At 34.4% G+C, this 27,028-nt stretch overlaps 1 protein-coding gene across 6 annotated transcripts in view; it reads right to left on the bottom strand.

Moving 5' to 3' along the window:
- LOC149783476 (uncharacterized) overlaps positions 1-27,028 on the bottom strand; it is a 298,719-nt gene that overhangs the window by 210,743 nt on the left and 60,948 nt on the right. For all 6 annotated transcript variants that reach the window (XM_089931706.1, XM_089931711.1, XM_089931709.1 and 3 more), the window contains exons 13-25: positions 25,690-25,821; positions 23,951-24,106; positions 22,126-22,455; positions 17,064-17,105; positions 16,313-16,444; positions 15,107-15,133; positions 13,514-13,552; positions 11,125-11,262; positions 10,597-10,638; positions 8,382-8,529; positions 4,626-4,798; positions 4,110-4,199; positions 3,400-3,547 (exon numbers count right to left, since the gene is read on the bottom strand). In XM_089931706.1, coding sequence (XP_089787832.1) covers positions 3,400-3,547; positions 4,110-4,199; positions 4,626-4,798; positions 8,382-8,529; positions 10,597-10,638; positions 11,125-11,262; positions 13,514-13,552; positions 15,107-15,133; positions 16,313-16,444; positions 17,064-17,105; positions 22,126-22,455; positions 23,951-24,106; positions 25,690-25,821 — 1,597 coding nt within the window. The remainder of the gene's footprint in view (positions 1-3,399; positions 3,548-4,109; positions 4,200-4,625; positions 4,799-8,381; positions 8,530-10,596; positions 10,639-11,124; positions 11,263-13,513; positions 13,553-15,106; positions 15,134-16,312; positions 16,445-17,063; positions 17,106-22,125; positions 22,456-23,950; positions 24,107-25,689; positions 25,822-27,028) is intronic.

Genomic DNA, 27,028 nt, shown 5'->3' with positions numbered 1-27,028 from the left:
AGCAAAGAATAGACAGAGTAATTTCTTCAAGCCTGGTAATGTTCCCCACAACAAAGGGGGTGGGGGGAATGTATATCAACCCAAATAACACATCAACATGAGGTATGTTACATAAGGACATCAAGAGGCAAATTTGAAAAAGCTATCCAAAGTTCCTATAATGCTGACATTGATGTTGGAGACAGAAAGTGTATGCACAAACTGTTATGACTCAAGCTATTAAGTATGCTGGAGGTGGAGAAATGTGTGAAAACTTTGCAATGCCAAGACAAGTTCATGTCTCTATGCAATATGCAGACACTGATACAAATTGTCACTGAATACACTACTTGTTAAATTTAAGTAATAGAACTGAATTGCATATTGAAGTTGTCTAATACATAAACATATACCTACATTTACCCAAAGCTCATAAAAAGTTAAGAAAAAGTCTGAAAATCATTACTGTGGCTGCTTTCCACTATAAGCAGTGTTAAATTACTTACTTTTTAATATAAAGCTGAAAAAATGCATACATTATTGAACAAAAGAGAAACAAAGCAAACATTGCAATCACTCAATTACAGTCAAAGGGGAGGTAATACACCTTGATTTGGCAAACCAAATAGCAAGCTCTAATTTACAGCTAAATGATTCCTTACTATTACTTGATGGTAAGAACAGAGCAATGTAGGTTTTATAAATAGCTTTTGTTTCAAATATGAAACCATATTTCTGACATGAAGCTTGTTTTCATTTATTCACAACAACATATATGGTGAACAAAACACATATCGCTTAGTGCACGCAGTAATCAAATGTTGAGATTTGGAATAATGTGTTCTGAGACCACAAGTTGCAACACCCTGAGTATGAAGGTTTTCTATCATGGGACTTGGTACATGAAGAAAAAAGAGATCTAGTTTGGTGGGAGAGAGCAGTATGTTCACCATGCAGTTATACATCAAGAATGTTTCAACTGTATGAAGAGAGGTTGGGGAAGAAAAACTGCCTGTGTAAAGAATGCAATACAGATAGGACTTTTGCAGAGTTATATTTGGAATGAAGGGTTGAAAACTATTATTTTAAGTGAAAATATCCCTCCCTGCTCCCTCAACAAAAGGAATGCAGAAAAGTTCCAATACTGTTTACCCAAAAATGTAATGTACTAATATGAGAAACATGCTGAACATAGAATAGGTGTCAAGGAGTTTAATTCTAGGATAAGAAATAAGACCGGTATAATTGATATTCAATGTGACTCGACATATAATAATTCAATTTACAGGTTGAGGCAATGCAGCATGTGCAGTTTTGTGCACAGTCCTTATTTTTACAATGTTTTCTGCTTTGATCTGCTGAGTGTGTCTCTAAAGTTAAATGATCAGTACTGATACATAAGTGATTGTGACATAAGTGGCTTACATATAAAATCTCTCCCACCCCCACCCCCATTTGGGGAATTGTTGCATGTGTTAAATGGTATTCAACCATATAGGCCAATCTATGGGTACCATCATATGAAATTCTGCCATCAGGCCATACTATGCTCTTTTCCCTATGGCCTGAGCTTTCTACTTCCACTCTCCAGTGTATAAAACCATCCCCATCTGTCTTTTGTATAGAATTTTTCTCCAAAATCACATTCAAACCATGATAAAAAGACTCCATTATGATTGTCATATGTAAAAACCACCAAATTGATACCCTGTATGCACGTGGTAACCATGGAAACAACAAACTCCTATTATGGTATAGGTCGCATATAGGACTCACGGTACTAATTCCACTCCAATGGTAAACATATGGAAACACTATCATATTCAAAATTCAATAACTTAAAATTTATGGGTGCTGATAATGACACCTATAATTTTTTGTGCACATCTAACCTTGGTGCAAGCTTATGTGTGGAGAACACCATATGACCCGCGGCAATTTGTTTACATACATGTGCATGAAACACGTGTTATTGATTCTGCACCAAATGAATCAGGTGCTACTTTCAGTATTGAGTACTCCTGAGTCAAGCCTGTAAAAATGCTAAAGTTGCATCAGTAGAAATTTGTCAATATTTTTTTTACATTACATATAGGATAAGCTCTCAAAAGATATTTTTCCTAAAATTTTAATTTTCATTATTAACCAATTATGGACCACCAAACCTGTAAATACTCTATTATTTCTTCACCCATTTCTAGACTGGTTCACAGTTCTTCCGTATAATTAGTACCGTGTGTCCTTCAGGGTCTCACATCAGTATGAAGCTACAGGCAAAATCTGGTTAAAATCTAACAGTCTTTGTGAAAGTAACCTCCAAAAACTAAAGGCAAGGTCTCATCAATATAAAGCCCCATGCCAAATATGGCTGAAATTTGAAACACTTCACTAAGTTATGCTGTGAAAACTAAAGTCTGGCAGTAGCCAGCCAAGGGGCATAACTCCTATAGATTATATTGTGGAATGCTGGTAAATGAACTTATTCAAGGTCTCATCAATTTTGAGCTGTATTCCAAACCTGACTGAAATCAAATGATCCTTGGGACAGTAAGGCTATGGAAATGACTGTTAGGTGGATAGGCAATAAGGGGTTGTAACTCAAATAAATGATGACAGACAAAGCTGGAAATGGAACTCCTTCAAGATTTCATATATTTAAGTCTGTGCACCAAATTCGGCTATAAATCAACAAATTCAAGTCAACTTGCAAAAGTAAAATTATCAAGGGAATGAACATGTTTACAACAGGGTGCTGCCAGCTTCAATAATGAAGTACAAAAATGCAATCAGCAATATCTGAATTTATATCAGTCCACGTTAAGGGTACCTTATCACTTTATACCAGTTATCACTTATTTCGGAGCTACTTTCTTCAACCATTGCATACAACATACACAGTATGGTGAAATCATCATTCCTGATTTTTCCACAGACATGAACAACTAAATAAACCAGCAAGTAGAGAATTATATAATTCTGCCACATATTTTGTATTTGTACACCTGTAGGCCAGGGGTGCATAACATTTTTCAGCTAAGGGCCAGATTGCATTTTCTAAGACCACTCAAGGGCAACAAACCCTAATTTTGTTAATATAATTACTGTTCACGGGCAAGATTTCTGTGTTGCTTTAATTTGCCCTGAGGGAAGGACACAACACGTACATGGGCCGGATCTGGCCCGCAAGCCAGGGATTGTGCATGCCTGCTCTAGGCAGACTGCAGAGTCTCACAAGGAAAGTACATTCAGCTCCAATGTCTCCTTATTCAATGAATGTGTGACTTTATTCTAATGAAAACTTTCAAGTATGAGGAAACTAGGAATCCTGTAAGACTTTATAGTATAATAACCGAAGCACTAACATTGAATATAAAAGATCAAGAAGTCAGAGATGGACATTAAAAGCTATACTGTGCTTACCCATATCCCAGCATTCTGCAGATGACCTGAGCATCAGAATTACTCCAATTGTCATCACAGACTGTCCCCCACTGTCCTTGGTACCAAATTTCTACACGACCAACAATACAACTTGGACCATTTACAAGACGTACTGTCAGTCCTCCAGCTAAAAGGATAAAAAGAAACTAGAAATAAGATATATTATCCTCTTACATGTTTACTGCAACAATTTTTTATTTACATGTCCATCATGTCACACCTTCACATCATCCGGGATTCTGTGTTGAATTCTTAATGCCAACTTCCTAATCATATGATACTAAGCTCATAAAATCAGCAAGACAAATGTCATTAAGACTTTTATGAACTAATGTTTCCCAAAACAAAAAGCAAAAGATGCTGCATTTATCACTGAAAATGAGAGTACTATAGGTTTATCTAACAAGAGTACTATAGGTACATCTAACAAGAGTACTATAGGTATATCTAACAAGAGTACTATAGGTATATCTAACAAGAGTACTATAGGTATATCTAACAAGAGTACTATAGGTATATCTAACACTTCTTCTACTGCACCAATGTCTGACTGCTTAATACCAAAGATGATACATCTAGATGGTGAAGTTATGGATATCAATTACTACTTTCACTATACTCTCCATCTATCCATTTGTCCCTCTATCTGGCTACATATTATGTTAAATGATGTTACAAATGTAACTTACGTGGACTAGGTGTAGTTACAGTGGTGTAATTTGGCCACAAAGTAGTGTATGTTGGTGTAGATGGCCTTGGAGTTGTGGGTATGTACTGACCTGCAAACAAACAAAATTGCAATAATAATAAAAATACAGTAAACATTTTACAAGTGATCATCCAATCTTTTGGGTGCAGCAAAAATCAAAAAGGTCTTCAATGAGATTTCTTGATAATCCTAGGTCTCCTTTTTCATCCTAAAACTCCCAAGTTACCATGTTAGGTGAGCCTTCAATAAATGCAACCGGTTCATAAAGACCACTTTTAGTCACTCTCCAGACTGACAACAATGCACGGGTTTTAAAAACAGTGAATTTCAGCAGCTCGAACATCAATCACTCCAGTATGATTCAACCTCACCTGAGTGACTTGCTCTGTATGGGAAATGCCACTTCAAGAATGTTCATTTCTTTTGTTTCCTTATCAAAATTTGCTAAAATGCAAGAAATATGCCTCAAGCTCAAAATGACTCCACTACAACTTACCACATGACACACCAGCATCCTGTATATGTGTACAATGAATGTTCCCCCATCGCTGGGACATACAGCTGGAAAGAGACTGCTCATTTCCACTGCAGTCCACTCTGTTAATCCAAATGGGACCATATCCTTGCCCAAAGAAAGCACCTCTGTATGAATATGCCTCTATGTCCTCCCTAGAAAACAAAAATTGTTAATTAATACAATTTTTATAATGTAATACCATCACATTTGTTTTCTCCACAGAATGTCATAAACCTTATAAGGTAGTAAATATAGAAGTGAAAGTTATACTCAAGTGAAGCAATTCCTTACTGTATTGCAGGAATACAAGATAAAATCCAGTAAAAAAAATAGTATACAGCATCATCTATTTATAATAGATAATACTTGAAGAGATGATTTCATTCTGCGGTCTACACATAAAAGAACAATCTACACATAAAGAAAGAATATCTCCTTTGTTCAAAAGTGAAACAGCTTTTGCCTGCTACAGTGTGACCCTGCTATAACACACTCCATTATAACACAAATTTTAATAACACATGACTGTGGTGTAGCTCGTGAAATTTAATTTAAATGTACTTTCTTATGCAAATTTTCTTTTTCTTTCTTAAAATTAAAAAAAAATAACGTGTAAAAAGTTTATCATCATTTTTGGGAAAGAGATCTTGTATGAATTCTAGCATAAGATGATCGTGGCATGGCTCCTGGAAATTTCAGATATATGTATTTTTCTCATACTGGGTTTTTCTTATTAAAATAACGTGTAAATGTTTATACCAGGATCATGCTGGGCTTCGTCAGTGTCAAAAATTGCGGTTTACATCCTTACTGGCAAAAAAATATACAATCTGGCTATTTTTTTCCCCATACTATTGACTGTTTAAACTTGAATATACAACCTTGGATTTCGAGTGAAGAAATTCAGAGGCATAACTAAAAGGAAGCCTCAAACTTGATATAAAATGCACAGGAATTTATGCTGAGTTATTTATAGATATAAAATTCTTTGTTCCTATTGAAAAAACCATCTTAACAGTGCACTGTTATATCATAATCCACTTATTCTGACATCTGGCCTGAGAACTGTATACCATGAAATCTCGTCACTTTTTTTAAATAACATTTCTGGTAGGAGATTAACCGCACGAGGCACATATTATCTCATAATGGATCATTTGGACAAAATAGCTTCAGATTATCTGCCGCTCACTAGTAATTAATATACTTATTTTGACTGACCTCTGTATGTTGATAATAAGTAAAATTCCTCTTCTTTTCACTAATATAATTAAATCCTTCAGAACACACATATCTGCAGCAATTTTTCTCTGAATAGGACAGAACACCTGTGTATTCATTGTCTCTTGGCCTTTCTTTTTTTTAAATTCTGATGCATGCATGGAAGGCAACATTACTCTGACACCAGAAATGTCAAGGGAATAAAAAACAAACAACAACAATTAAAAACCTGGAGATCTACGTGTTGGTCTGTCTAGCTGATATCAACCAACTTCTGAAGGCAGGAAAAGTACACGACTGATACAATCGACCAAACAATGTCTAATTCCCTTTGTTTTTAAAATGTACCCAGGAAAAATCGGTTTGCTGAAATTTCAAAGAAAACTTATCACTTTTGAAGCACCAATCATTTTGTATAAATACTAAGCAAATGAGAAAAAAAATCAGTCTCAATCAATGTTCTTCAGTTATTTGATGTTACTGCCGCAATAAGAAACAGACATCTGTTTGGTCCTCCAAAGCTGTTCTTTTGCAGTAACTTCAATAACACATGCACCCTTCATCAAAGAAAGCTGACAATAATCTTCAATAAAAACAAATAACCTTTCATCAAAGGAAGTCAGCACCAAACTTAAATTAAATCAATGGAATCTTATAGATTGTTTCATTTTCCAAAGTGACAGGAACACATTTATTGTGCCATGAAAGTTTAATTTTTGAGGAAATAAAATTAAGCTTAAGGTCGCTACCAACAGCGGCATAAAACACGAATCAGATGTCCAATCTTTTAAAACCACAGATATATGGCTGTCAAGTTAATTGAAGATGAGGTATCTTGCAAAGATGTTTGTTACACTTTTTAATTTGATAAAGTTTTCATTTCCCTATCAATAGCCTTGGCAAGATGATCCAGATGACCAAAGTGTAGACCAAGTTATGTGCATGTAGCCTTGGCAAGATGATCCAGATGACCAAAGTGTAGACCAAGTTATGTGCATGTAGCCTTGGCAAGATGATCCAGATGACCAAAGTGTAGACCAAGTTATGTGCATGTAGCCTTGGCAAGATGATCCAGATGACCAAAGTGTAGACCAAGTTATGTGCATGTACATGTAGCATGTAAACAGCTATAGCCTTGAGCTATGTGTGACAATTGTTGTGAATTGTTAAGTTATAATTGGATATAGATCAAAATGAGGACTATCATTTTTTAAAAATAAATATGTTTTATTTGTGTTTTCTAATGGGATCCAAGCCATACAGGAAGTTTATAACATGTGATCTATATACTTGAATTCATGGATTTATTATATGCAAGTACAGTACTTAATGGATTAGGGATTGTACTACACAAATTTAAGTTGTCAATATATAAGTGTTTTTCAGACTAGTTTGTCTTGATTTAACCAAAAGCGCATATATTTGCACCTGCTTTTATCACCCACTCCCCAGCTCGTAATATTTTAGGTAAATGCATAATTTTCTTCAGCTAACTGACTTGGTTGTTTATTGCATGGTTTGGTCTATAACACATTCGGGTTCTATGGACCACAACTACCACGTTATAGCGGCATCACATTGTATAAACTTTTAAATGAGTACTTTTACCAATGACATGAACATCTAATGCAAAATTTAATTCATATGAAATTATCAAAGCAATTTGAAAACAGAAAAGTAATGTAAATGATGAATGATAAATAAAAAGACTACATTAAATAAAAATGCATGTATTGGAATATATTTTTATGCAAATTTGGGCTGCCACTATACTTCCATGGTCAAAGGCTCTTCTGCATGATGTGTTTTTACACTGACAATGGCAATTTTCCCTACTTACAAATAGTGAAAATGTTTAAAGAACCACCAAAGATGTGACATCATCACTGTTAATTGTATATTCACAATTTTTATTTGAAAAAAATGAAATAAGAAATCTACATTGCTGACAAATATTTTACAACTATATTTTAACTTTGCAGTCATAGTTATATTTTATTTGTCATAAACTCAATATTTTTGTTTGAATCTAAATAAATTTTTCATTTTATTTAATTACATTTTTAATAAGACAAGATGTAAAAGCAATAAGCTCTCTTGATTTAAAACTACTGAAAATGGAAGCAATGACTTTAGCAAGTGCAATGCAACACAACAGAAACAAAACAAAATAAAATGATAAATGTAAAAATTCAAAAGCAAAATCACACTCCATTTCTGAGACCACTAATGAAAAATGACGAGTTACAATGAATTGTGAACAAAACACAAATAAAATGTAGATTTGAAAAAAATATCACTTTCAGTGAGTGTAGTTGATGACTACACAAAAAGAAACAGTCTACATCTGAAATTTCAGAATGTTTTTAAAAATAAAACAAATGGAAAAATAAATATTCTCTTAAGAAATGCTGGTCCTTGAACTGCTAATTCCATACACATATAAAAAAAAACTTTTTTGATTTCTACTCTCATTCCCAAGACCTAAACAATTTTATATCAATGAATACTTACGGGTAACCAAGATTACGGCATACAACTTTAGCGTCCAGTTCATCCCACATGTCATCACAAATGGTGCCCCATTCATCACTGCTGTTCCTCCGCCGAATTTCAACTCGGCCATAGTTATATGTTTGGTTAGATAACCGGATTTCAAGATCTAAATTAATCAAGATATCATAAAGATGCTCTTGGAATCTGATATTTATAGTTAAGAATAGTTAAGAGCTTTACAGTCTAAAATGTCTAAATGAAACATAGTGATGCATTGCAAATTCAAGACAAAATGAAATCTAATTAATTTTAAACTAAATAGGTATCCACTGACTTGTATGATTTTAATTTATGCAAGTTTCAAGTTAATGCAATATGATAGTTTTTAATTTCATTTTTTAGTGAAGCCACAAAAATTAATTAGACTATTTGTCTACAACCCAAACAATTTCAATTCAAACATGGCTACAATGAATGATTACAGTTAATTGCATGAAATTTTACTGGTATGCATTTCTTCTTTTTGCTGAACCATTTATTATAAGTACTATATGGATTTTCACTAAATATTTAACATTCAAAAACTTGCAAAATATGAGTTAAAGTTAACTCAATTACATATTTTCCAATAAAAATCAAAGGCAGTGCAACCTAAAATTTCAAGCTACATGATTTCAATTTATGCCACCACTATTGGGAATGCAACAAATCATGCCAGTTGTGGGTTAGCTGTACATTTGTCCAGATGCCACATATGCCACCGCCAAAAAAACAGTTGTGGATCCCTCACAATAACAATGTCCAAAGGAGCCAAAAAAGGGTACCATTTTATAATGTGACTTTATATGTATAAACTACATGGCAAAAATAGAATTCAACCAGTATGATGGGAACCATGTCTGAGTGTTATAACAGGGTCCCTGTTACAATGAGACACATTATAGTGAGTGGCCAATGTAGACTGCAGGATTAACATTTCACCTTCATAAACTTCCAATATGTGAGTTAACTGTGCAAAAATGAAAGTTGACATTTTAAACTCAGCTACATTCTATGAAAGACACATTTTCCAATAATGCACAGTAATTAATGGTTCAGCAAAAAACCCCACATAAAACATGCATAATTTCAAAATATTAAATGAAGATGGTTTATAAAACTGGTTCTTTTACAATGAGATCATCTGCCCTTGACATCATAACAGGTCTTTTGTTGATATCTCATATATGTCCATATAACCATCCATTCAGAAAGAGAAGAAAACAAGGATTTTAAGATACTGCAGTCACCATGGTGGCCATACTGGATGGCAGATTGGCACTATGTTTTATTAAGATCAACAATACAGCCCAAGAAATCTTTAGGTGAAGATTCAATGTCACATTGGTTTTTTAGAAACTGCCATACTATCAACTGAAAGTTGGTAAAACTCTACCTTCTAAATCCCACTGGAGATCAATACCAATCAAAGAGTAAAGATGTCAGTAATAAATGATTATCAAACAAGACCAAAAAAAAAATGAAGAAAAAATTTAAATTTAGGCCATAAGACATAATGTTGTTTTTGCTAGATTGTTTTCTTTGACAAATGAAAATCTGACTGATCCTTCCTCATCAAACAAGTTTATTTGCATGCACCCAGCCATCACTGTTAATATGCCCTAATGACCACTTAATGCAGAAGAAGCCATTATTTGTTTAGGAAACACAAGGCATCTGACCATAGAAAGCAGGTATCGATATGTGTTCCTAAAATGAAAATGCCCTGCCACTCACTCTTTTGTAAAACTTAACCAAAGTTTATGAAGCATGAAATAAATACTGGTAGGTCACACTCAGCTACTCTTGGTGGAAGGGTGCTGCTATTAGCTGATGCATCCAAATAACATTATAAGACCCCTGCACCAAATTAAAGATAAACACCAGACAAAAACAGAATGTAACCAAGATGATAGAGAAAAACAGACAGAAGGACAGATGGACAGGGTAACATTATATCCCCATTCAGCCACTGACCAAACAATGTTTGCGGTATGACACAAAAGTTTTTAAAAAATATCTAAAAGAAGCACTCATAGTTGTCAACTTTCAGACTGTATTCTCTGCTATGAAGGTATCTTAAGAATTCAATTTATGGAGAAAATGCATAGTAAGTAGGTTAAATAGGTTATATAAGAAGATAATTTACCCTTCCAGAATGATGTAACACTAAGATTATGATATATAAACTTACCATATTTGACAGGCAATGTTGTTGATGGAGTTGTTGTTACAACTGTAAAATGAGACATGTATATTACTGTTTAATAGACGATTTTGAATGAAAATTCAATAAAAATTTACCAAATCAGTCCAATATCTTCTATCTGTTATAAATAACGGCTAGTAAAAGAACAAATTACTTGACAAGTTTCATAAATTTTGCATGTACACATGTGAGCTTTTATTTACCACATGATAAAACATTTATAGAGGGGGTGGAGGGGCAATATATATATATTTATTATTGTCTTCATACTTATTTTCCATTATTATTATAGTTCCTGCACATTATCCTGATACACAATTATCTTAACATCTTTCCTTCAGAACCTCCTTGCATGACCCTTGACCAGGATTTATTTATCAAATTCCATAGATGGCGTGGATCAGGTGGCAACAATTCCAATCCAGCCCACAATTATGAAAATAAATGGTCAAATTAATATAAATATTCTTATAAAATTAAAATAAAATAAAAATAGTTTACAGTATCACCTACAGATTTCACAATATCTTCCAGTAAAACCAGATGGACAGAGACAGAAGTAACATCCTGTTGAGGAGCGATAAAAACAGCTTGCTCCATTGTAGCAGCTCCATGATGGGCAGTACTGGCCATAGTAAAAATCCATAGATTCTGAAATATAAGACATACAATATGTATGTATACAGTTACAATATTGCTAAAAGAGCATACATTATTGCAAGATTTTATAGTTTTGATACTCCTTCTGCCAAAAGTATAATACAAAACTAACTGAAAACTGTGATGCGCCAGGTTGTGCCACTTCTTAATTTTCTTTGTTTTAAACTTTTGAACAGGAAACTCAAACCTCAAAAACAAAATTATATATATATATATATATATATATATATATATGACAGAGTATGCCAATGTACTGAAATTAAGCATACAAGAGTAGAAGATGGAAATATTCTTAATTTTCTACAATTCTAACTTTATTCCAATTTAGATAATAAAGTATAACAATTTTCAAAATCTTAACTTGATCTTAGTTTCATGCTCAAAGTGTTTCCAGAAAACAGCCAGAAATGCCACTGCATACTGCCTCAACTGATACTCTGCCCATCACTATTCACACAAAATTTTAAGTTGAACCAATGTCATCAATATTCCACATTATGTGACTGAAGATCTAAGTTTATGTTGTAACTAACTCAGTTCATGTTATTAAAAAACAAATATGACTGGCAGCAGAGAAAGCTATTGCCAGACATCACTTGTGGGGTATGTTGGAATGGTGGGATTAATATAAAGCTATTGCCAGACATCACTTATGAGATATGTTGGAATGGTGGGATTAATATAAAGCTATTGCCAGACATCACTTGTGGGGTATGTTGGAATGGTGGGATTAATATAAAGTTATTGCCAGACATCACTTATGGGATATGTTGGAATGGTGGGATTAATATAAAGCTATTGCCAGGCATCACTTATGGAGTATGTTAGAATGGTGGGATTAATATAAAGCTATTACCAGACATCACTCGTGGGATATGTTGGAATGGTGGGATTAATATAAAGCTATTGCCAGACATCACTTGTGGGGTATGTTAGAATGGTGATATTAATATAAAGCTATTACCAGACATCACTCGTGGGATATGTTGGAATGGTGGGATTAATATAAAGCTATTGCCAGACATCACTTGTGGGGTATGTTAGAATGGTGGGATTAATATAAAGCTAATGCCAGACATCACTTATGGGATATGTTGGAATGGTGGGATTAATATAAAGCTACTGCCGGACATCACTTATGGGATATGTTAGAATGGTGGGATTAATATAAAGCTATTGCCAGACATCACTTGTGGGGTATGTTAGAATGGTGGGATTAATATAAAGCTATTGCCAGACATCACTTATGGGATATGTTGGAATGGTGGGATTAATATAAAGCTATTGCCAGACATCACTTATGGGACATGTTGGAATGGTGGGATTAATATAAAGCTACTGCCAGACATCATTTGTGGGGTATGTTAGAATGGTGGGATTAATATAAAGCTATTGCCAGACATCACTTATGGGATATGTTGGAATGGTGGGATTAATATAAAGCTATTGCCAGGCATCACTTATGGGGCATGTTAGAATGGTGGGATTAATATAAAGCTATTACCAGACATCACTCGTGGGATATGTTGGAATGGTGGGATTAATATAAAGCTATTGCCAGACATCACTTATGGGGTATGTTAGAATGGTGGGATTAATATAAAGCTATTGCCAGACATCACTTATGGGATATGTTGGAATGGTGGGATTAATATAAAGCTATTGCCAGACATCACTTATGGGATATGTTAGAATGGTGGGATTAATATAAAGCTATTGCCAGACATCACTTATGGGATATGTTAGAATGGTGGGATTAATATAAAGCTATTGCCAGACATCACTTATGGGATATGTTAGAAGGGTGGGATTAATATAAAGCTATTGCCAGACATCACTTATGGGATAAGTTAGAATGGTGTGATTAATATAAAGCTATTGCCAGACATCACTTATGGGATATGTTAGAAGGGTGGGATTAATATAAAGCTATTGCCAGACATCACTTATGGGATAAGTTAGAATGGTGTGATTAATATAAAGCTATTGCCAGACATCACTTATGGGATATGTTGGAAGGGTGGGATTAATATAAAGCTATTGTTTTTAGGTGAAGTTGTAATCAATATTTGTTATAAAATACTGCCAAAACTTACTTGATTGATGTTTCAAAAACAACAATCATCTAGTATGCATGCAACCTTTGTTTCTTCTTGTAGTAGCAATGGATATAGCTAGTATTACTTTGAGAAATGAACATTTGTGAACAAAAGATTATTCTGATAGAAAACAACTTTACTACCTGTAGTTGAGGATGGTGTTTGATTTGTAGTCCCAATACCTACAGGAAAATTAAAACATAGATTTTAATAAATATATATATTTAACGCCATTTTTCATCACATGATAGGCTCTACATGGCAGCCAGTATTAATGGTGGAGGAAAAACCCCAGACAGAACCACCAACCCATGAGAAGCTACTGGCAAGCTTTCTCACATACCCACATTGGATGAATCTGAGACTCGAACCCATGCAGACAGAGGTGAGATGGCAGTGTTCCGTAACAGACAGCGCTTTAGACCAATCAGACACTCACAACCCCCAGAGTCATCAGTTGATTAGGTTCTCATAAAAATATCCACAAGCATAGCTGTGACAGTAGAGTGACATATTTATATTGGAGTACGAGAGTGCATATTGAATTTATGATGAATACACTGAAACTAAATTAAAATGTACAAATAAAACACAACAAAACCTAATTCAGTGCTATTTTTGTCTGAAAGTGTTACCACTGTCAGGCATTAGTGACATTTTCACTGATCAAAATTTTATCAAAGATCGTTATTTACCATAAGGTGAGATTTGTTTAAGAAATGAAATCGTAAAAAGGCATCCTTATTATAAATTGAGAACTTCATGTTACTGATTCAAATTTCCGATGAAAAAAAAAATCAGGATTTAATAAATAAGTGGTGATTCTTTTGATGTTTACTAGAAAAAATGGGATCTATGCCTGCCCCTATGTTAACAGCAGGTTCACAAGTTATCTGGTTGAGAGTTGCTGAGAGATATGTATATTAAAAAGTAGGAGAGCGTACCCAAACCCATAAAGGGGTCAGATACACAAAGTAACATCAAACAGTAGGACCCTTACAGAACTGAATCTGAAAAGGGGGAAGATTCTAATTAATAACTTAAAAAGGGAGAAATCAAATCCACTCAACACTTGCCACAAGCAAATTTTCTCTGGTGATGGCCTTGTCCTAATGTCCATAGCACTGCACCCTTGAACAAGATGATCATTCTGCACACATAACATGAAGTGCATGAGTAGACTGCATCACACTAAAAAGTCTCCATGAAATGGAAAGCAGCACAATAGCAATGGGTAAGTTACTGCTACTATTTAAAACAAATTTGTGTTAATATATAGATTGCAGATAACATACCACTGCATAAGATCATTCAGGCTATGACAGGCAGTGCTAAACACTGGGGGGAGGGGTTTCACTAAATTAAATAGTCAAAACAATGATCACTGACAGCATTCAAAGTAAATAATAAGTTAGAAGCATTATGGTAATATCTTTACTTTGCCATATGTTTTCCGTTGTAAAAAACATGACACCAGATTTGACCGACCTCAGATATGATTTAGGCTAAGGTAGAACAATTAAGTACCTTTGATCACAGGCAATGAAAGACAATGTATTGAAGGCATTCTATATTCAGCCAATTTGTTAGCCAACAAAGCAATGTCTTGCATTCTCAAGAGACATGAAACTTCCAATATGTCTGCAACTGCAAAATTGTCCTTGGTCCAAATTGCTGAATTGTATGTATGTGAAAAAATCTGATCTGTATTCTAAATGATTTGATTCTATATTTACCTGATGTACTATTTGATGATCTGTTTCCTGAAGAAGAAAATAAACAGTTGATGTTAGTAATTTAATTTACTCAGTAAATGTTCTTATTTCACATACATACATGCATACATACATATACATACATACATACAGTGTGTGTGTGATTTGGTTTTTTAACGTAGCTTTAAAAAAAATTCAGTCATATCGCTATGATGTGTGCAGTGTGGCAGTTTATAGTGATGTCTAGCACTGGGACATCATGCCACAGACACGTAGCATCATGTCCCACCCAGTCACATTATCCTGACACCAGGCTGACCAGTCCTAAGACTAACCTCTTAATGCTGACCGCCAAGCAAGGCAGCTGTTGTACCATTTTTGTAAGTCTTTGGTATGATTCAGCCAGGATCGAACCAACGACCTACCATGCAGTGGACACTCTAACCACTAGGCCAATGGAGCGGTCATATACACAAACATACATACATACATTGACACACACACACACACACACACACACACACATAAATATTGATTCATGATTATGAAAGTGCTTAAATACAACACATGCATTGCATATAAAAAAAAAAACAATTAAGGGTTTATCATCAAAAGATTTCACAGAACCGGTCTTACAAACTTTCTGGAAATGGCCAATGGAGCGGTCATATACACAAGCATAGATACACACACACACACACACACACAAACACACATACATACGTACATATCAATTCAGGATTATACAAGTGCTTAAATACAACACATGCATTGTATATAAAAAATACAATTGAGGGTTTATCATCAGAAGATTTCACAGACTGACAGAACAGGTCTTACAAACTTTCTTGGAAGTTAATGAAGGTAAAAGACAATGCTTATATATTATGCATAGTTCCTTAATGTGATTACCCTCTCTTTTGTATTCTGACAACCCCAACTATTCTTTAGATAAGTAAATAGCTTTAACCTTAAGGTTCATCTAGAGTAGTCACAGATATTGATGGAAAGGCCCTCATATCAGGATACTTAAAACCAGGTGAGAGAATTTTTTTTAATTTCAAGTACTTTAAATATCTTTTTTTCCTAGCTTGCAAATGAATAGTTTTAAACTAATTATGTGAGCCAAAAAGTACCATTCGTTTCAAAACAAAATTGACTCCTAAAAGCTAACTTAAAGTAATAAGAGACAGTACAACTCAATGATTAAAGTGAACATCTGCTTACCATATTCACAGGTTTGTCCATGATAGCCAGGAGCACAGATACAATAGTAACATCCCTCCTGTGTGTAGTGACAGCTCCCCCCACTTAAACATGGCCAATTTGGACAGTAATGGCCATAATACAAAGAGTCCCCTAAAATTGTAAAACTTTAATTAAACCAGATTTTCAAAAACAAAAATGTCATGGACTGCAGATCATCCTCACACTCAAAGCACTGCTGTAAATCTACATTTAATTAAACCTTTAAGGCCTTAACCCTAAAGTAAAAGAATAAGTGAGTGCAACATAATTGTCTCTTTTTAACTTCATAACATGTCATTACTCATGCAGAATTTATCAACTTTAAGGGGTTAAGGAAATATGAATAAATGATTCAGAAAAACCTGAAGCAAAACATCAGCTAACTGTTTGATGATGATGGCATTGCTGCTGGAATAGAGACAACTGTTCCGCTTTTCCACTAAGGTGGGCTCAACAAAAGTGACAACTGTAAACATGGGTTCCACAATTCATAATAGTTTGTATATCGGTTGTGCTTTGATGTATAATGATCCAAAACTATAATATTGTTCAAGTTAGCCAAAAAGCCATAGGATGCTGGCAGATTTTGTGCACCGTACTATGACATAATATGCTAACAATATAAAAATGATCAGAGTGGCATCTAGTTTTTTAACAAAATCTACATGAAGATATTGATATAAATATAAGAAATATGAATCTCATAAAAAGAATAGACTGTTTACATTACCTGAAGATGTGGAAGGAGTCGGATAAGGTGTAGTTGTACTTCCTGAAAGATATAAATAAATGTTTTAAATGAAAGAAATGAAGATATTAGAAAAGAGAAAAACTTTACTTCATCTAGAGTATTTGCAAAAATAAAATATTCCAATTTCTCTAACATAATAAATGAAGATTTGGCTGAATTCACGATCGAATTACATTCTTTGGAATGCCTGGTTCAATTCAATCTGGGATCATCCCAGAATTCACTCTAATGCTCGGGTCAGACTAGCACAGATTTTGCTTAATCTGGGATCAGATCAGTATACAATCTAATACTAGGATGTGGCTAGCGCAGATTCTACTGAATCTGGAATCTGCATGGAAACCGCTCTAAAGCTGAGATCAGCAAAGATCGGGAATGATCATCATGTATCATATTTCGAGTAGATTCTAGGTCATGAGTAGCCATCAAAGAAAGAGTAAAATGTTGATCTTTTTAACCAATGAAATTGTTATTATTGTCACATACTAACTTAGAACATTTGTAATGACTCAACAAGGATCTGTAGTGTGAACTGAGAGAGATGGAGAGTGCAAAATACTCTTGTACATTTTATGTTTTGTTTCTTACAAGGGATATGTATTTTAAAAAAATTAATGCAAGAGTGTATTTTATTGTGTATAAAATCTCTATCAAAGTTGGTCATATCTTTACACAGTAAATTTCACATTTCACTGCCCACAATTAAGTACCTTTGATCAATAACATGATATTATTGTTCATATTAGAAAAATATTATAGCTGTTATAATTCTGAGTAAAATCAGTATAATTACATTAAACAAACATTTGTCACAGCTGTTTGTGGATCAAGAGCTCATTCAAGCGATCACAACAGCGTCACAGTTTGTACATTCAAAAGCCCAGTCTACAGTATAATTCTATAATATTATTTGATTTATATTGAAATATTACAGTGATTAATAAAGTGCTGTATCTTGTATCCATTATTTCATTTGAAACCTTTTGAAATGCCTAATATTTTCAAAAGATCTCACCGAAAATGCCATGGAAATCTCCTATTTTTTAACCAAAACTTTCAGTGACATTTCAGTCACATTTTCACTGGAGTCCATGCTAATGTTTCCCTTAACACATTAACCCCTGGAGGTTTTTGCCATTTTTGCCTGAAAATCGAGTAGGAAACACATTTTGAAAACTATTTCTGAATAGACTCGAAAACAACAAATCCCCGGTCATCTTTCAATAACATACTGCCAAGTTGTGTTAGAAACATCGTTTTTCGTTAGCTATTTGACTCACGCATGAGCATAAGGGTAAAAGTTGGACTTGTTTTGTTTTTTTTTTTTTGCTAAATGGAGCCATTATTTTTGTATGGAGACCACTCTTTATTCCAAATGCCCATCTTATCCTACTTTTTGCAAAGGCTCATCTGTCTGTTTGCAGTTCATGCCGGTTTGCCTTAGATCTGAGACCAAAAAGTCTAAAATCTGGACACAAAACGGGATTCCAACCACGGGCGAATTTTGCATTAAAAAAAGTCGGGTCCAAAAAATGAGGTTTTTCTATCTGTATTTTGTAGTGCAACTAGATATTCCAGATTATTTGGTATCATTGTAGAGCTACATCTGTCTACCTTTCTATAATACCATCCATTTTAGTGTATCATGCATGACCATGACACTACAGAGCTCGGTAGTAGGCTACTACCTCCTGCCCCGTAAAGTCGTCGCTAGGGGTTAATGTGTTAACTCATTCATCCCCAGCAATGTCTAGCTGCTTGTGCCCCAGAGAGTTTTTACCTGTTTGGAAAATTTTGTAAACATCATGCACATGCATTCACTCTTACCTTTATTTCTCTTCTAATATCTTTAATAAAACTCCATAAAATTTTCACCAAGTATTCCAAATGAATTTGTCTACACAGTGATGTATTTTTTTTTCCTATTTGTCCAAGCCTTTTACAACTTATTTACACACTATTTACAAAATTATGTGTAATATTTTTAGAAATATGTCATCAGCCCTATCATCATCACTATCAGCAGCCTCTTGTGATGATGGATGAATATCAGAAACTTCTATGTCCAAATCTAAATCTCGCAAAATATCCAATTGCCAAACATATATTTCCTCTGCTTGCTCAATATTTACAATATCAAACCAGAGAAACTCCTCACTTTTGCTCTCATTGTCATCAAAAATCACTCTTATGTCCTCCATCATTCAAGATTTTGCATGAACAGAACACGTGTAGTGAAATTGCTCTCAATTAGTAACCCTTTGCTTCTGAACAATACAATTTGCACAAACGAAAGTAAAATCATTTCTGACTGGTTTAATACTGGTCTGATTCTTGGAGAAAAAAACACCATTTGTAACCAATCAGAGACACTGTACCTAACACATTCACCACGACTGGAGACTGGATCGGCCAATGAATGCAGTAAACAAACCATGACTACAAGTGGAATCTGCCATTGAATGCAGAAACCAGATCATGTGTACAGTCAGGATCGGGGCCAATGAATTAACAAGACATCCTCAGAATGCAGCCACCTTTTGCATCCTGATCTACCAAATGATCAATAATGATAATCCTAACCTCAATAAAAAAAACAGGTCGCATCAACTTAGTCTGCACTCATTAAGTTTTAAATGTATAACCACAACAGTTTTGGAGAAATCACTTCAATATACAACAGCTTAACCCTTTACCTCATAGAGTGTATGGCTTTTTAGAGTTTCAATGTACATGTAGCAAAGTTACCCAGTGCAGTGCACTCTAAATAGAATACCTGTTACCTGTTCAACTCCATACACACATGCATGCCTGTTAACTGTTGGGCAGTGTAGCATATGTTACGTTTAACAGCAATTTTAACCATTTTACATTTTTGGTAAACTTATATTATGTTTGGAAAGATCTAAGAGTAAAATCCAATCGTTATAACTGTATTAATGTTTTCCATGGAAGAACTTATGTGCTATAAAATCTTGAGAGAACTTGTTCACCGTCAAGTCAGTGCAGCCGCATAACCAGCCATAGCTGTCATTTCTCATACTCGAAATTTACAAGTTCTTTGTCTACATCATTAAATAATCTGAATTTGAAAATTTATAAAAACTAATTACTGCTATGTCAATATCAGTGCCTTAAGCTAAGTTATTGAAGCTTTCGTAGTTGTGATTCTAATCGTGAAAAATCAAGTACTGAACAAAATCCGTGGCCTTCATTCTGGAGAGTGGAGAATATGACCCAGTTACTTTAAACATCATATGTTGAACAGAGCGTAAGCAGCGACCACATTATCAGGCATAATGGTCATTCAGACCAATGAATATAGTATCTAATAGGGTTTTTCCCTGAAGGTGGCACTATGAAATCCTGCGCAAATTGGCTAAAGTTTACAGAAGGCATTGAAAGGCACTTCCATCAGAATGGTGTAGAGGCGTCAAATGGCGCTTCCATGCAAACTGGGTAGAGATGTCCAAAGACGCTTCCATGTGAATGGAGTAGAGGCATCAAAAGGCGCTTGCATGAGGTAAAGCGTTAACACTAACATCAGTGTTTAACTCTTTACCTTCTGCAAGTACCTGCTGCCCTGGCTACTAAGCCTGATTAGCAGCCTGCCTTCTAGCAGCAGTTTGTAGGTTGAACCCCAGAGCATCATAATAGCTGCCTGAGTGAGAACTTCTTGAATTATTTACATGCTGTCTACATTTTCTGTATCAATTTTGTCCCATGCAAACTATGTAATTTAATGAAAAATAAAATTTTAAATACTTACCAATGTTTTGTGCCACTTATTTCCACCAAGTACATATAATCCACAGGAATCAATGTTTATATTCACATATTTATAATAAAAAAATATATCTCAATATATCTGTTTAAAATGTATATTAGATTACTTTTCTCACCACTATTTTGCACACCAATGTGTCCACTATTTTATTGCAGATTTAGTAATTTTTTATGATACTGCCTGAAGCACATAAAAAGAAATCTATTTCCTTTGCATTTTCTTCTAAAATATATGCTGGCCCTGAAACTGCTCTCAAGTCGTCCACATTTACTGGTCTCACGTGTTCCGACCAGACTTGATTGTCTCGCGTTTCATATAAATCTGAAATGTCAGGTGTCGAAACAGGACTTATACTAATATCCAATCCTTCATCTTGAATCTGGTTAAAATCAATATCATCACTTTCAAATCCTTCAAAATTTCCATCAGAATCGTCATCAGAATACATGAATGTTGACATTTTGTTTTACTGTCACCATTTACCTCGTTTTCAATAGAATTTCCCGCTTATATGCTGTAAAACTACTAATAGAATATGTTCATCATTTTATGTAAGGACTATTTTCATTGGCTAAATATTATAAAAGAGAACGGATGTTTGTAATTTCATCCAATACAAAGCTTTAATATGAAACGTGTATATGCGTATCTGGGGTTTCCCAACCCTTGGCCAGAAATGCATGTATGAGCCAGCCGGGACAGAGAGAGTATTATTAGCAGCTTGTATATGCGTCTCTGGGGTTACAAGGCTATTTTTAGGGTCGCATATATGCGTTAGCAGAAGGTAAAGAGTTAACCTGTGAACATCATAATGAGGATACAGGTATGATACCCGAATGTTCAGAACACCTCTGATTAACTCAAGAAGAGAATATCACATTGGATGTGTTTATCCAAACTGATCATACCAAATAGATTTTTCTGGTTTAAATCATCTTCTTCCAGTCCATACAGGGTGGTAATAACAGTTTTTACCAAAAATATCTCCCATTTATATGTGCCTGACAAACTGTTATATGATGTCACTATAACTACGCAAGGTCACGTCAAACAGAGGTCATTGTTTAAAATTCTAACCCCAAAGTTTTCATTCCCTATCCAGGTTTTAACTCTTATTGATACTGTAAAATATTACATACTTAACAATTCATTAAAGCAAACAATAATAACTTCACAGTGGAAGTATTACCAGTGTATTATTTAAGCTTTGCTGACAAGACAAATAGACAGGCATAGATATGGTCTTTCACTTACCATTGCAGCCAGATAGGTAAACATTGTCAAGAGCTGCTTGAAAGTTATAACCACTGACATAAAATATCAGATAGAAGTCTCCTGGAGAAATGTAAAAGGCCTGTTCAACCCATCCTGTCCAAAGGTTGCCAGAGTAAGTTTGATAAATCAATGTCCTGTCATAGCCAGAGTTGTTGAACAGGTACAGTTGAGTGTTCAAATTCCCACCAAATCCAACAGCCAAAGCAGCAGAGAAGTGCAGATAGCAATTATATCCAGCGCTGGTAAAGTTTGGTGAGTACAGGTATGCCCATCCTTGTGTCAATGATTCATTCACAACAAGAATGTATCCTGGAAAAAAAATTATGGACAATGAATTAAGATAGCATATGATGACCAATGTTCAGCAAAACAGCTGTACAATTTTTTTCTTTCAATAGTACGTCAATCCACATTCATCACCATGTCTCAAACCCTAATCATGCCATATGCCACAACTTGGGTATGACTGGTAACTTAGAAATTTATGTTGACCCAAAAGAATTTTAGAAATGGAATGAAAGCCAGGTACTGGTAAAATATGCAATGGCTTCTAGAAATTATGTTGTTCATCATGGTGTTTTCTGAAAGATGCTACTCATACATGCTATAAATATTTTATTTAAATCAAAATCTTTCCTCTCTGATAAAAATAAATCAATCTACATGTTGTTACTGAAACATTAAATTTAATTTGTTGTAAACTATTTGTATAAAATTCATTGATGTCCCAGCATAACCAATTAGACATCTGGTGAAAGTAAGTCTTCAAGATTCATATTAACATATTTCCCACTTTCAAACTGCCCTCAAATGAATGTCTGTAAACTGGGTCTATCAGCCTGTCTCTTTCAGTCAAACCTGTATTGGACAGTCACCTCTGTGAAGGGAAAAAGTACCCTCCTAAGACATGTGAATGCTTAAAAGCAGTTTATTTTTCCTGCAGATTGGTGCCTTGAAAAAAATGACTGCTTATGAGACCATTATATAATAGAAATAACCTGTAAAGCAGGTTTGTCATTGCAACTTTTTTTTTACCCAAATAATAAATCTCGATTTATCTCAACTCTAATTATCAAACCTCCCTCTGTTCCAAACCTAGTATCAATCAGAAGACCAAACATCTTTGTCTGATGTCAAATAGCATGACTTCCTGAAGGATAGGTAGTTGGAGGTAATCAAAGTAATACTTTTCAAACTGGTCATTTCTGGCATATGAATATCCAGCTAAATATGCAAAAAATACATCATCATAACAATGGACAGGACTGTTGAAATAATATTCAACACCAATTTAACAATCACTGAAATATGTGCCAAATTATTAAAGAGTAAATTTAATTATTTTTGCTTTTGTCGCTCATATGTTTGAAGGCAATAATGAATCCACTCAGATTAAAAGAGAAGCACTGTTGTTATATTGTTTTGCCACAGCAAATCATACCATTACTCAAAATTGTTCAAGTCTCATTTCTTCAAAGAAATTTTTAAAAATAAAACTCAAGCTCAATTCTGTAGACAAACAAATGCCCAATTATGCAGGTATATCAACATTTCCCAAAAAATCTGTAATATTTTGAGTACGATTACGTTGTTTAAATTTGGCATTTTAATAGAGTAATTGTAGGCTCTTAAAATTCTATAAACAAACTTACAGAATGTCAAAGATTTTAGACTTTGAGCTGCTGAAGCTTGAGTTTTACATCTGAAAGTAGAGACTACAAGGTCTTACTTCCCCTTACACATTAATATTAATACTTGCAACATAAACTTTCTGAGTTAAGTTCTCTTTCATGATACTAGTTACCATTTGACACAGTTGATGTTGTCAAGCCCATGGTGTTCAGACCAGTGGTTGAGTATCTCCAAGGTGTCTCTGTTGCTTTTGTCCCTGTTCCTTCGGGTGGCATTGTTCCATAAGTTTGCACTGGGGTTGGAGTGGTTGACCCATCAGAACCAGGCACTAAAATTTAAAAGGTATCAAAGAATTGAATAATCTGTTTATATCACAGAGATATCTCTGCAAATATGGTGCAATGGAAGAAAGCTTGGTTTAGTATGCAAAAGCTAAGTCCTAAGTCAAATAGACCCAGAACAATGTAAAAATGTTATAGTAAAAAATGTAAAAGTATAAAGTGTCAAACGTCTCATCATGGTTTCAATATGTGATCTTCTTCAAAAGCTATTGTGTGGAAATAAATATCATGATGGACATAATATAATGTGACAGGATAGGATGTACAGTGAAATATAAGTAGCATAATATTCCATCTCCACAGAATATGGCATGGATACAAAAAGAATGTGTTAGGCTCTGTTGTTCCAATTGTTTCTGATACCTTATGTCAGGGATTCTCAAACTGTGTGCCGCGAGAGGTTTGCAGGTGTGCCGTGGGAGTTTTGAAAAATATTTAAAATTGCTAGCGTTTTGTAACCTTGAACATATCGAAAAATTAAATGGTAAATCAATATCGCAAAAGTTAAAAAAAGTAACATATATAAAGATGCAAACTCTGCAAATTCTGTGTGTCTGTCATTCATTGGTTCCTTTCATAATGCGAGACTTATGCGAGATCTCGGGAGAACTCGATCACTCTAATTATAGTAATAGTCTAATAATAAATAATGCAGCCCATTATACAGGTGTGCTGTGAATATTTTTAGATCTTTTTGGTGCGCCGCAAGACAAAATATTTTGAGAAACACTACCTTATGTACAAGAATAAGGAGTCAATAAAAATACTAAATTACTTCCATACCAGTGGTGCCTGATATATGACACTATCTGATACCATTTACATTTGAGGAAGTTCAATCTCATCAATGCATCACTATATCACAAAATTTCTCTGCCAATCCTGATACAGGCTCAAATTATCACTACCTGAAGACAGAAGAACACGACACTTTGGAGCAGGGAGACCATATTATTGTTGCATACAGCATGGATACAAAATATGAATATACTACACCAAACATTACCGAGAAAAACCGTGAATATCGATCTACTACTATCTTATAATTACATCAATGATTTGAATTCTCCCACAGATCCTAAACGAGAATAGCATGCACATTTGATTTCCACAGAACACAAGAATCAATATCCAAAATGAATGCACTTCAATATGGGTAACATAAATATGTACAGTCCAGAAGTCTCAATTAGAGGATACACAAAACAGCATGCTGCATTGCAGAGTTTACATGGATACACATTTTATAGTCCAGAATGATATGTCTTGCTTGTTCCACCCGGGCATTTTCCAATTAATTATCAGTAACTGAATGCTAAAAAATATGTCAATGTCATCTACTTATGCCTACGATGAGCATTACCCTCTACTATCAATGTTTTGTGACTGTACATGTAAGATTGTCAGTGACACAGTTAAATTCAAAACCCTAATGCTGACACCAGTGCCAACAATGGCAACAGTACTGGAAAAAGGATATGCATAATTTTTACCTGTTTCTCTTGGAAGAACAAAATGAATTTCAGACCATTTATTATAGTAAGGATTATTACTGTGAAATTGTACTTACAAGGTCCACGGTCAAATAAGAAATATCCTCCCATATTGAAGGGGGTTGCTTCTCTTTTCCACTGTATGCTGGATCGAATGTCGTTTTGGTAGCCACACATATCTTCATTAAAGTCACATTCAAGACTGTAAGCTAAAACAAGAAAACAAAAAGCCGAAAATAAAAGAATCAGGAATCAGACTTTGACCCTACTCATGAAAGATCAATATGCAAACTTTATATCTTTGTTCCACAGGATGCACTATTCTGCCATTAAATGATTTAAATTTTAACTAGTTCAAATTATTTTTAAGTGAACAATTTGCATATTCAGGGAACTTTTTACTTCTTAGTTTCATTTTTCGATTCACAGTGATTCAGTTTATTTAAACCCTTATAGGTCTAAATAATTTTGTAACAAAAGATACTGAATGGCTAAACTGTTTGAAAATAGAAATTAAAGTTGCAGTCTAGAATTTATCTGAATTTAGCTTGGATTGGTTCTACCTTTAATGCATTTAATTTCAAAATATTAAGCGAGTCTGACCACAATGCTGTCTATTTTTGTCTATCCAGTATGTATATCGGACTTGTGCTTAATACCATCGTCTTGCTCAAATCACTCAAAGGTATATCTATGAATAGAAAGCTTCCCTACCAGATTAAAGAATAAATACCAGAATGAAGAGCAAAGACCAGAAGGCACAGAGTGTTGCTGAACAAGTCAACTCCATCCAACAAGCTTAACATTGAATCTGGAGTGAGTGGCCAGTAATCACACAATTAAGTTCAAATGCTCACTCAGTTTTATGATGAAATTTGTCATATCTCTGTATATTCCATTCATTAATTTCGTATTTTTGATTATTCACTTGATCTAGGTTATAACACAGAGGTCAATCATCCTCTAGACAGAATGCTTGTAACAGGGCCAAATGTGCCAATCAAATTTAGTTTGACAACCAATCATATTAAGCTGATGAAACCAAATGCCAACCTGAGAAAATACAGATGTCACAACAAGTACTACCAAGCCTCTATAGGTGTGACTTATGTCATGACAAGCACTTTGAGGGTGAAGTTATATTTTAATATGCATGACTTTAAAATAATCTGTATTTCTCGTAAATCACTGCTCTCCAAATGCACAAATTTGTAAAATGTGTGTGCAATTCACACAACTGCATGCCATCATAGCATATCTGCTGCAACTACTTACAAACTGGGACCAGTCTGCTCTCCCTCTGAGGTAAGCATTTATTAAGCACTGAAGACAGCAAAATGCTTATATGACCTTGATTAAAACAAATGGAATATGAACTTCCAGGAGAACTGTAAAATTCTTTTAGCCAGAAATTAG

Source organism: Sinohyriopsis cumingii, chromosome 14, assembly GCF_028554795.1.
Source record: "Sinohyriopsis cumingii isolate HCF-2022 chromosome 14, ASM2855479v2, whole genome shotgun sequence".
NCBI lineage: Eukaryota > Metazoa > Mollusca > Bivalvia > Unionida > Unionidae > Sinohyriopsis > Sinohyriopsis cumingii.
Note: the sequence above shows the minus strand (reverse complement) of the source record. Positions and strands in the feature narration are given on the sequence as shown.